This window comes from Pararge aegeria, chromosome 27 (genome assembly GCF_905163445.1).
Source record: "Pararge aegeria chromosome 27, ilParAegt1.1, whole genome shotgun sequence".
Classification (NCBI taxonomy): Eukaryota; Metazoa; Arthropoda; class Insecta; order Lepidoptera; family Nymphalidae; genus Pararge; species Pararge aegeria.
The window spans coordinates 7,078,776-7,091,448 of NC_053206.1; the positions used below are offsets into that span (position 1 = coordinate 7,078,776).

General features: G+C 37.9%; 1 protein-coding gene across 1 annotated transcript in view; it reads right to left on the bottom strand.

Moving 5' to 3' along the window:
* Positions 1-12,673, bottom strand: part of LOC120635682 — an 81,663-nt gene that overhangs the window by 11,525 nt on the left and 57,465 nt on the right. Inside the window, exons 16-21 of the mRNA XM_039906780.1 lie at positions 10,799-10,936; positions 8,273-8,376; positions 6,341-6,566; positions 4,339-4,424; positions 3,240-3,337; positions 662-800 (exon numbers count right to left, since the gene is read on the bottom strand). Of these exons, the coding sequence (XP_039762714.1) occupies positions 662-800; positions 3,240-3,337; positions 4,339-4,424; positions 6,341-6,566; positions 8,273-8,376; positions 10,799-10,936 (791 nt within the window). The remainder of the gene's footprint in view (positions 1-661; positions 801-3,239; positions 3,338-4,338; positions 4,425-6,340; positions 6,567-8,272; positions 8,377-10,798; positions 10,937-12,673) is intronic.

Consider the following 12,673-nt stretch of genomic DNA (forward strand, 5'->3'; position numbering starts at 1 on the left):
CGACAGGATTTAAACCTGCGACTCTCTGGCTATCGCGGCCTGAGCGCTTTTTCCAATTATGCTTCGGCTCTCCTACCATCGATGCCGAAATTAGTATATGCCTTTCACATCAGTCTTATAGCGGCTGTAGCGTCGCGATTGCCAGAGAGTCGCAGGTTCAAATCCTGTCGGTTCCGAAATTTTTTATATGCATTTCAAATTTATAATATACTAGCGTACCCAGCCCGCTTCGCCGGGCTAGATTTTGCTTTATTTTATTTAAACAATAAACTTACATAATTAAATTTTTAATTGAAGTCTCATAACATATTAAATCATCTATTCTCTTCTCGAGCGTGTGAAGATCATTATCTACACCCATGTACACCCAACAATAGAATATCATCATAGTAAATAAAAGCTGTATTTGACAGTTTGACATTTCAAAAATAGGAGCTCCGATCGGTACCAAACTTAACAGGATTACTCGCCAGGTCAATCCGGAGATTCTCTGAAAGTTTCATTAAAATCGGTCCAGCCGTTTCGGAGCCTATACGGAACATACCCACACACTTTCTCTTTTATATATATAGAAACATAAGTGTTTATGTTTTGTGTGTTAAATAAATTTTAAAAAATCATTTTCAGAAGACATTAATTTTAGCATGAATCCAAGTCTCACCCGCGGCTGCGATGGCTCTGCTGGCGGGAAGTCGACCGGCGCGACTCAACACGAAAGCGTCGTCCAAGAGCAAAGCTCTCTCCGCTGGCGCGCCGCTCTCGTACAGCGCCGCCGCTCTCTGCGCGGCTTCCTCTGCGGACTTTGAATTTTTTTTTTTTTTTAAATTAAAATAGGTCACAGAACTAAGAACGAACAGAAGCCGTGTACACGACTGATATTGAAGCATCAAAAACCGCTCCACTTTAGAGTTGTAATTAAAATAGGTCACAGAACTAAGAACGAACAGAAGCCGTGTACACGACTGATATTGAAGCATCAAAAACCGCTCCACTTTAGAGTTGTAATTAAAATAGGTCACAGAACTAAGAACGTACAGAAGCCGTGTACACGACTGATATTGAAGCATCAAAAACCGCTCCACTTTAGAGTTGTAGTTAAAATAGGTCACAGAACTAAGAACGTACAGAAGCCGTGTACACGACTGATATTGAAGCATCAAAAACCGCTCCACTTTAGAGTTGTAATTAAAATAGGTCACATAACTAAGAACGTACAGAAGCCGTGTACACGACTGATATTGAAGCATCAAAAACCGCTCCACTTTAGAGTTGTAGGTCACAGAACTAAGAACGTGCAGAAGCCGTGTACACGACTGATATTGAAGCATCAAAAACCGCTCCACTTTAGAGTTGTAATTAAAATAGGTCACATAACTAAGAACGTACAGAAGCCGTGTACACGACTGATATTGAAGCATCAAAAACCGCTCCACTTTAGAGTTGTAGGTCACAGAACTAAGAACGTGCAGAAGCCGTGTACACGACTGATATTGAAGCATCAAAAACCGCTCCACTTTAGAGTTGTAGGTCACAGAACTAAGAACGTGCAGAAGCCGTGTACACGACTGATATTGAAGCATCAAAAACCGCTCCACTTTAGAGTTGTAGGTCACAGAACTAAGAACGTGCAGAAGCCGTGTACACGACTGATATTGAAGCATCAAAAACCGCTGCACTTTAGAGTTGTTTCTCGAAACGTCACTTCATACCATTTAGCAGTTGACAGTAATTATTTTACCCCTGATGTTCTGAACGTCTACGATAAAAATTGAAAATTGGAAAAAGTTTGTGAGCTAGCAGCGTTCCGCGGTTGTGGAGTGAGACGTGCGCGGCTGCTGTGTGGCTGAATGAGGATTCAATTTCAAATAAATTTATAAGTGTTTTTACCTACAATTGGGGGAAATATTAACTTTAAATTGTTTTTTTAATATTACGCAACCGTCAGGATGTGAATCTGCGACTCTCCCGCAATCGCGGCCTGAGCGTTTTGACCACTAAGCTACGGCTCTTCTACCGCCGATGCCGAAATAAGTGTATGTGTTTTTATTTTAAATAAAAAAGAAAAGTATTACCAATGTGTGTACATAAGTACACTCACATTTTTGACTTAACCCCAATGATTTTACCAGCGTAACGCGAGTTTTTTGGCGTGCCTCGGAATGGGGCTCTGCTGGGAAGAGTTTGAGTCCTAGGGCTCGAAGGAGCGAAGGGATCGTCAGCCTAAGGGCGCCTCATGTGAAGCCGAACCTAGGCTCAGGGTACGATTGGAGTGAAAGGGTTTTGGACGGTGATAAGTTAGCACGCCTCCGAGGCCGGGGTGGGAGCACGATTGGAGTGAAAGGGTTACGGACGGTGATTAGTCCGCACGACTCCGAGGCAGTGGTGGGAGCCTACGTCCGGATGACGTCAGAAGTCGGGGACCTCGTCTTCGCCGGCGAAGACGCTGTGCAGAGGTGATTGTGTGTAGATATGAAGCATTGTCAGTAGTAATCTGATCTTCAGGGTCGTAAAGGATATGTTTAGGCCTTTGACGGCCGATTGGCGCAGTTTGCAGCGACCCTGCCTTCTGAGTCCAAGGCCGGGGGTTCGATTCCCACAACTGGAAAATGTTTGTGTGATGAGCGTGAATGTCTTTCAGTGTCTGGGTGTTTATATGTATATTCAAAGTTTTTATGTATATCTATCTATCTATTATGTATGTGGGTATGTCCCGTATAGGCTCCGAAACGGCTGGACCGATTTCAATGAAACTTTCAGGGAATCTCCGGATTGACCTGGCGAGTAATCCTGTAAAGTTTGGTAACGATCGGAGCACTCAATACAGCTTTTATTTACTATGATGATATTCTATTGTTGGGTACACCCAACAATAGAATATGGGTGTAGATAATGATCTTCACCCGCTCGAGAAGAGAATAGAAGAGAATGAATACGGAGAGAAATAAATGATTTAATATATTATGAGACTTAAATTAAAAAGTAAGTTTATTTTTTAAATAAAATAAAGCAAAATCTAGCCCGGCGAAGCGGGCTGGGTGCGTTAGACATTCATAAAACTATTCATCAGGCATCTTGGTACCCATAACACAAGCTACGCTTACTTTGGGTCTAGATGGCGATGTGTGTATTGTCGTAGTATTTATTTATTTAGGCCTCCTCTGGTTGAGAGCGCTAAGGTTGGATGTGTAAAAAGAAGCCGCAACTATGGTTGGGATGTCGGATAGGACTGGTGTACTGACCTCGCCTAATTTACGGTCCTGTGGCGCGACCCGGTACAGGCCCCGCGCCCCAACGTTGTATCGCACCCACTTGTGTTTGCCCAGCTCCGGGATGACCACTGGTAATCAAATTTAATGAGAATTGTTAATGTGATCATCTTCATGAATAGTATAATTAATAGAATAGAATAGAATAGAAAAACTTTATTGCAACACAACACAATAGGAAAAATACAAGGAAAACAGTAATAGCACTTAGTGCTAGGGTGCAAAGGCGGCCTTATCACTAAAAGTGATCTTTTAAAGGCAACCTGATTAAATTTACCAATCACCGGAATGAGCCCGCAGACCTTGACAATTGAAAGTGTACACTGTGAAACCTTAGAGCTAACTAATGTTTATAAATAAATAAAATAAATAAATAAATATACTAAGACAATACACACATCGCCACCTAGCCCCAAAGTAAGCGTAGCTTGTGTTATGGGTACTAAGATGACTGATGAATATTTTTAGGAATTATATATAAATAAATACTTAGAAAATACATATAAACACCCAGACACTGAAAAACACTTATGCTCATCACACAAACATTTTCCAGTTGTGGGAATCGAACCCACGGCCTTGGACTCAGAAAGCAGGGTCGCTGCCCACTGCGCCAGCCAAAATAACTTGGTGCTACGACTTCGTCTGCGTTCGATTTTGTTTTTTGACGTGGCATTCAATTTAGTTGTAGTTCTATAAAAAATTAAAGTATTTAGTATCGGTAAGCCTTAAATGAGGGGTTCTGTCCTATATCTCCAACCACATTCAGATCTACACAAAGTTTGGGCTGAATTAAACACATATTATAACCTCCATAGTACAATAATAATTATTTAAATCGGTTATAATTTGTCGGAGTTTGTGTAAAATCGTCAAACACTTTCATCTCCCCTCCCAAAGGAACCGAGCTTAATGTCAGGATAAAAGTATCCTATATTATTTCTAACACTTCCAAGAATATGTGTACAAAGTTTCATAAGGATCGGTTAAGTAGTTTTTGCGTGAAAGCGTAAGCGTTATCTATATAGATATATAATAGTATTTAGATGATAATAATTAGAAAAATACTTACTTTCAGTATCATTCATCCATACAAGGTACGTGACGTTTTCTGACCATCTCGAGGTTTTGGTGTCATTTGGGTGCACTATGTCGTACCTAAATACAACAAAGGGTTTAAAATTAAAGAAAAAAATGGTAAATGCGTCATTTTTGACGTGACAACGTCTTATAATTCGATGGAGCCGGCTGCACGCACGAAAAACAATGACGTATGCGGCGTTACCTCGCTCTGAGGCGTTCCATTCAAGGCTTGAAGTGCAAGCGAGAGCGCGGAACGAGCGACAAAGAGGCACACCTGCCTGGCCTCCGCGTTCGACGTCTGTCTCTCTCCTACTTGAGTGAGCGATGCGTCCGCGTGGACAGCTTCTATACAATAATACATTTACATGTTTTCGGCAAGGATGAAGTGCAGTGAAAAGTTAATGTGGTGTCAATTGTTTATAGCAACGATAATATCTATCAAACAAATAAAATTAAAATTTTCTTTTGAGAAATGCAACCATTCCATCAGTATTTTCTTACGACGTTGTCACGTTCAACTATCGTCAGTAAGCCGACTTTACAGACAGCCAATTATTTTTTTTTTATTTATACTCTTTATTTGCACACAAAATAATACAGGAGAATAAAAAAAAATCACAGACAGAAGCAGGATACAAAAGGCGGCCTTATCGCTTAGTAGCGATCTCTGCCAGGCAACCTTAGGACAAGGAAAACAGAATGCAGGTTGTGCATAGTTTGAAAAAAAAAACATACTAATACTTGAACTAGATTACACAAATATAATAAAACGTAATATATGCTTTTTCTCGGTAGAATCTGCTTTCCGAACCGATGGTAGAGTCACTACGAACAGACAGACTAGACGATTCAAAAGTGTTTATATCAGGCCTACTTGAAATAAATGAATTTTGAATTTTTGAATTTTGCCCCCAAGAGCACGTAAAGCTGTCGGTCATGCGTATGTAGCCTTCGTACAATATTTGCTTGCTCGAAATCGCCGAGTCGTTTTCGAGTATGGAACTCTGTATCGTCGAAGTAAAATGTACCAAATTCAAATTCAAATTCATTTATTTCAAGTAGGCCTACTTTATAAGTACTTTTGAAACGTCAAGTATGTATGTTTGCAGTGACTCTACCACCGGTTCGGAAAGCAGATTCTACCGAGAAGAAGCCGAGAAACTCAGTAGTTGCTCTTTTTCAACATCAACATTTACAATCATTTTTCTATCTTGCGGGAGATGAGAGCGAGGCTGGCTGCTTCCAATCTACCTTGTCATTGAGGAATTCATCATATGTATGTACCTAATGAGACTTGCCTTAAAGTCGCAAATCCTGAACTTCAGATTTTTGTTTAACAAACGTTCTGTCGCCTTAATACAAGATTTGCGCGCTCGCAATCGAGACGTCGTTTTCGAGTATCAAACTCTGTATCGTCAAAGTAAAGTGGACCTAATGAGACTTGACTTAAAGTCGCAAATCTTGAACTTCAGATTTTTGTTTAACAAACGTTCTGTCGCCTTAATACAAGATTTGCGCGCTCGCAATCGAGACGTCGTTTTCGAGTATCAAACTCTTTATCGTCAAAGTAAAATGGATTTAATTTCACTGACTTTAAGAGTCGCAAATGTTGAACTGCAAATTTTTGACTTTTTTTACTTTTTTTGACAAACGTTCTGTCCCGCTCCCGCTAAAGAATTGTACGCAAATAAGAGCTATAAATAAATAAATATTCTTATCAAATATACTATCTTAACAAATCGCCATCTAGCCCCAAAGTAAGCGTAGCTTGTGTTATGGGCACTAAGATGACTGATGAATATTTTCATGAATAATACACATAAATACTTATAATATACAGATAAACAGCCAGACACTGAAAAACATTCATGTTTGTCACACCAAAATTTTAAAGTTGTGGGACTCGAACCCACGGCCTTTGAATCGCTACGCCAGTCGGTCGTCAAATGAAATATTATGACTAAAATAATGTAATTTAAAAGATTACGTGCCAGGTAACTTTCTGTGTGTCGTCTGATGAGTTTAACAACGCTTTCGTCATGTTCAAGACTTCTTCTCCATTCTCCAGCGGCCCGACGGAGAATGTCACTGGTATTACCCATTTGGGCGCGGGTGGTGGTTTTGTGCTTTTGACCGTGGGGCGCTTGGTGGTCGTGGTGGGAGCGGTCGTTGTGGTGGTAGCATTGACGTCCTCTTCCATTACTTCTGTGAAGTTCTCTGCAGGGAATATTTTATTCTAGCTTCATTTTACTATTTACGACTTGGTTTAAAAAGTTTAGAATGTACAAGGACAGTGAGAAAATATTTTTTTTAAAATTAAACATAGGTACGCCAAGGAACTAAAAATTGTTACTTTAAGTTCCATTTCGACAAAATTTAATACTTATTTTTATATTGAATACTTAAAAGTTGCTCCGATTTAAATTTTTTGTTATTTTCCCTCTTTTCTCGGGGCATACGCCATGCAAGCCAAAAAAAAATTTTTCAAATCCGGTCAAGCGTAAAAAAAAAAAGATTCCGACGAATTGAGAACCTCCTCCTTTTTGAAGTCAGTAAAAAATCAAAGTTTCATGGAATTAATTGATAAATGAAGGATTCTATACATACTTTTATACCCCATTTAACCCTCGGAATGGAACACGGGAGTCAGTCAGTCAGTCAGTCAGACCTTAGCCTTTCATATGACAGGAAAAACAAAATCGTCTTTATTGTCACACATTTGTGTAAAATGTTACATTTTTGTCATAACTTTGTTAAAGTATTAAAAAAAAGGAGGTAGCTCAGTAAACCTGCATACTAAAAAGCGCAGCACGGGTTTTTGGCTTATGGGTATATATATATAACATAGAATGAAGACTCTATATACATAGAAGAAAGCTGTGTTAGTTACACAATTTATAACTCAAGAACGGCTGGACCAATTTTTGATATTATGTTATATTATTACTAGCGGACCCCAGCGCCATCTGCCGGGCTGATTTGTGAATCTAAACCATCCAGGGTGCCACCCAAACGCATACCAAAAAATTCATTCAAATCGGTCCAGCCGTTTAGGAAGAGTTCAGTGACGTACACACGCACACAAGAAATATATATATAAAGATTTGATATTTCATTTTTTGGATTCCTCTTAGACCGCGGAATAGGATACTAAGTATTAAAATATAACATTAATCAAAAAAAAAAAAAAAGATCCGCGGTACGAAGTTCGCCGGGACAGCTAGTATCCCTACTAATATTATAAATGTGAATGTAAGTTTGTTTGTTACGCTTTCACGCAAAAACTACTGAACCGATCCTCATGAAACTTTGTACACATATTCTTGAAAGTGTTAGAAGTAATATAGGATACTTTTTGTCCCGATATTAAGCTCGGTTCCTTTGGGAGAGGGGATGAGTGTTTGACTATTTTTCACCCTAACTCCGACAAATTATAACCGATTTAAATAATTATTTTTGTACTAAAGAGGTTATAACATGTGTTTAATTTCGCCAAAACTTTGTGCAAATCTGTTGAATGTGGTTGGAGATAGATATATCGGAACAAAAAGTATCCAATATAACTTCTAACACTTCCAAGAGTATGTGTACAAAGTTTCATGAGGATCGGTTAAGTAGTTTTTGCGTGAAAGCGTAACAAACAAACTTACATTGACATTTATAAAATATATTTTTTTTTTTTTATTTAGTTCGCAAAACTGACAATCAACTGCTTACTCTAATATAAACTATAGGACCTTTGGCATGTGTATACAATTGTGCCTTCTCGATGCGAACATAGCATGCAAATCCGTTGGGTACATAAGGCTGCTGCAAACAGCTAGAAAAACTAATTTAGAACAGTATTAGACAATATAAACAGTAAAAACAATATTAGTAGGTAAGTAATAAAGTAAGTAAAGGGATAGATATTGACATAATACCCGGTTCATAAAACAGTTCATCCAACTCTGAGCGCAGTTCCACGGTGAGAAGGTGGTTCATCATTGGGGGTTCGGGGTCGGGGGGATCCGCAGACATCACGAATCTGCAACAGAATGTTCCTTCCAACCAGAATGCCGGTGTAGCTTGGCAAAATAACCTAAGCTAAATCAATCACTTCATTATCCTTAAAAACTGGAAAGTCTAGTTCACCCCTCGCCTTTTTACACGCTTTATATTATCTTCACTTGTATGTTCGTTTGTAACCGACTTCTTTGGGCGCGATTTTGACCCACTTTAAACGGTCAGATTTCTTTCAAACTTTGTAGTATGGAGGGTAGAGGTAAGGAGAGTCATCTTATATGGGAGAAAAGTTGAAAAAGTGTCCAGTGAATGCGCTAAATAACAGTTCAAAAATCCTCCACAATGGCGCTGGTGGATGCACAGGGTATGGTATGAATGTAGCAATCGTAGATGAATTGAAGTATGCCGAGTTAAAAATTTTTATGTCATTATCGACTAAAGTAGTTAATTATAGAGAATTTCAACAACTTACGTTGTACAAAATATTGTGGTAAATATAACCTTACTTCCTTGTTTGTTTTTCAATCCTACTCTAACGATATTTATATTTGGCGCTTCTTTTAAGAGTTACCCTGATGCAAATGTGGCGCCATCCTAATTTAATACATTTTGACGACACTTTTTCATATACACAGATGACTCTCCTTACCTCTACCCTCCATACTTTGTAGACATATCGAAGACCGATGACAATACACTAATCTGAAAAGATTATTCCAATTTTCACTATAAAAAATAAGATTTTTTTACTAATTACTACAGCGCCATCTAGACCCAAATGTAAAAAACCTATGGCGTTGGCGTACCTAACAAATTCCACAGAAAACATTAAGCTACTAGATGGTAGAGGGCGTTAGCTATTACTTTTTAATGGCCTGTTTTAAATAATAATTAGAACTTGCATTTCGAGAGACGGGCACACTGAATAAAAAAAAATATATTTTTCTCTTTAATGGTGGATGGGTTACCGATTAATTTTGCTCTAATAAAAATAATAGATCAAGAAAAACTAAAAAAAATCGCTATTATGAATAAACTAAAAGAAAGAAATTAGTTTAGTTTTTTATACCAAGCGTGTTTTTTTAGTTTGTTTGAACTATTTCATTACTACCGTCGAACCGCGAGGCACCGTAATAATAATTTTTATATATTATATTCTATGTTATTGATCTTTTTCATGATTCTTTTGTTATTGTTTAGTCGCGAGGATTCAGTGACGACGAAAATAATGGGGCTGGCTGAAAACCAGTGCTGCGCGTTTTAGTTTGCAGCTATACTGAGCCAGCTCCTTTGTCACACTTTTTTTTTTTAATTTTTATACTTTAACAATTATTTCATTTCACAAATGTAAAATTTTACACAAATGTGTGACAATAAATACGATTTTTCTTTCTTTCTTTCAAAATAATAATAACTGAACTTAAAGAAGAAATTACGAGAATCTGGAAACAAGCCAAAGTGTATGTGGTACCTATCGTTATCTCTACTACAGGGGTTATTCCCAATAACCTTCTACACAGCTCAAAAATATTAGGTCTAGAAGAATCTCTCTACATCTGTTTGCAGAAAGCTGCAATTTTAAATACATGTAGAATAGTAAGAAAGTTTTTGCAGGTTGACAAAAGCATAGGTTTAACATAAAAATACAGTATAAAAACACACCACATCCTGCATTTACTTGGTTAAGGCCCGTAAATGCAGTTGAAACCAGCCAAGAGCTGAGAAATACAAACACTTCCAAACAATAATAATAACGACCGAAATCTTACGAAGCTTTCGCTTGGTTGTTGGATCAAGGGTCGGATGCAGAAGGCAGTAGTCCTTGAAACGGCGCGTATTGTGAGGAGGTTCCTCACTCTGGAGCCCTGACCGCCGGTTGCTTGGGCATTCAAAAGTTTGTTTTCTTATAAATTTTTAATAGTGTTTTTAGTTTTTGTAAGCATTGTTGATAATTTAAAAAAAAGAATAAATGATAGAGTAATAATAATAACAATAAATATACTACGACAATACACACTATAAGATAAGATTTTTTACTAATTACTACAGCGCCATCTAGACCCAAATGTAAAAACCTATGGCGTTTCCAACAAATGAGTAGATAGATGAGTTATACAAAAATGTAATAGTAGGCAGTGCTTTTCTTTGACGGTCGATTGGCGCAGTTTGCAGCAACCCTGCTTTCTGAGCCTAGGGCCGTGGGTTCGATTCCCACAACTGGAAAACGTTTGTGTGATGAGCATGTATGTTTGTCAGTGTCTGGGTGGTTATATGTATATTCTAAGTATTTATGTATATTATTCATAAAAATATTCCTCAGCTATCTTAGTTCCCATAACACAAGCTACGCTTACTTTGGGGCTAGATGGCGGTGTGTGTATTGTCGTATATTTATTTATTTATTTTTGTGCATCTGTGAGGTGCACGCCACTGCCTAAACTTACCGCTCTTGCTTCAGAACAACGTCTGTCGCGGATATCCTAGCGCAGAGCAGTGGGTAGCCCGGCCGCTCGCACCAGCCGTCCCACGCGTGGGCTGGAGCCTCGTCCGTGCCGTCGTGTTGGAGGGCGCGCCAGAGATCTCTGATAAAAAAAAAAAAACCTAAATATTGAATCGGTGATAGCCCTGCGGTAAAGACTTCTGCTTCAGTTCCTGGTAGCCAAGTTCGAAACTCGTTTTGAGCAATCAAAATATCACTTTCTTAAACGGTGAATGAAGATATCATAAGGAGACATATATACAACGGGTTAATGAAAACCGAAATAATACGTCACAGGCTTTAGATATACATTATGCACTGTCTCTGAGACTTATCTGTGAAACCGAAAACCTAATAGTTTTTGAGTAAAGCACTGCCATAGTTAAGACTGAAAGAAATCTGACACATTGAATGAATGAATGAATGAATGAATGAATGAATGAATGAATGAATACACTTTTATTGTACACCACATAAACATAACAAATTAACAGTAAAAATTTAACAAAAGGTATACAATTTACACATTCCTAATTCGTCGTCCATCGCATGCAAAATTAATATCATGTGACTCCTGTCACTTTATTAGGTACGCGTCTCGCAGCGTAGGTACTATGCGCGTGTCGGTCTTTTATCATCAATAGGGTTGTCAATAAACACTTAGATTGTTTTAAATTCATTTGTATCGAAAACTAAATATGCTTCTTTCGGTTTAATATTTTACAGGGTGATTCCTTAAGAATACTAGCTGTTGCGCGCGACTTCGTCTGCGTTTGATTTTGTTTTTTCATGTGGCATTAAATTTAGTTGCAGTTCTAAAACAATTAAAGTTTTCAGTATCGCTAAGCCTTCAATGATGGGTTGTCCGCTGAGGAGTTCTGTCCTCTATCTCCAATCACAGTTTGGGCAAAATTAAACACATATTCTAACCTCTATAGCACAAAAATAATTATTTAAATCGGTTATAATTTTTCGGAGTTATGGTGAAAAATATCAAAGCACTTTCATCTCCTTTCCCAAAGGAACCGAGCTTAATGTCGGGATAAAAAGTATCCTATATCACTTCTAACACTTCCAAGAATATGTGTACAAAGTTTCATGAGGCTCATTTACATTTATAATAAAGAAGAAATGTAGAATGCTATTTTTTTTAACTATCCATAAAACATACAATAAATCAACTAAAAAAAAAAACATGACAAAAACTGCGTAGTGCATTTGACATACACACGCAAATAGAGGTACTTTTTTAAATATTTTTTGGTAAAAAACTGGCAAATACTATTAAATTAATAAATATAGCCTCGGTGATCAAAGAAGTATATATTTGTTGGCGCATACCAAAAATACAAGTCTTTGGTGCAATAGTCTGCGTTAACCGGTGGTAGAGTCACTACAAACAGACTGACTTGACGTTTCAAAAGTGCTTATAAATTAGGCCTACTTGAAATTAATGAATTTTGAATTTGAAATTTTTAAATATTTGATTTATGCTTAATTCCAACACACAATGTTTTTCTGAATTTATTCATTAGGTATATATATATACCAACAATATTATATATATAATGACAAGGTTGCTTGGAAGCATCCGGCTCCGCTTTCATCTCTCACAAGATAGAAAAATGAATGTTAAAATGTAAATATGAAAACCTGGATAGCAGCTTCATTTTTGTGCCTTTTGGAGTAGAGACTTTGGGACCGTGGGGTCCGGAGGCAAGAGCCCTTTTCAAAGAGTTATCGAAAAGGGTTATCGAGTCTACCGGTGATCCTAGAGCGGGCAGTTACTTTGGCCAACGAATTAGTTTGGCCATCCAAAGGGGCAATGCTGCCAGCATCT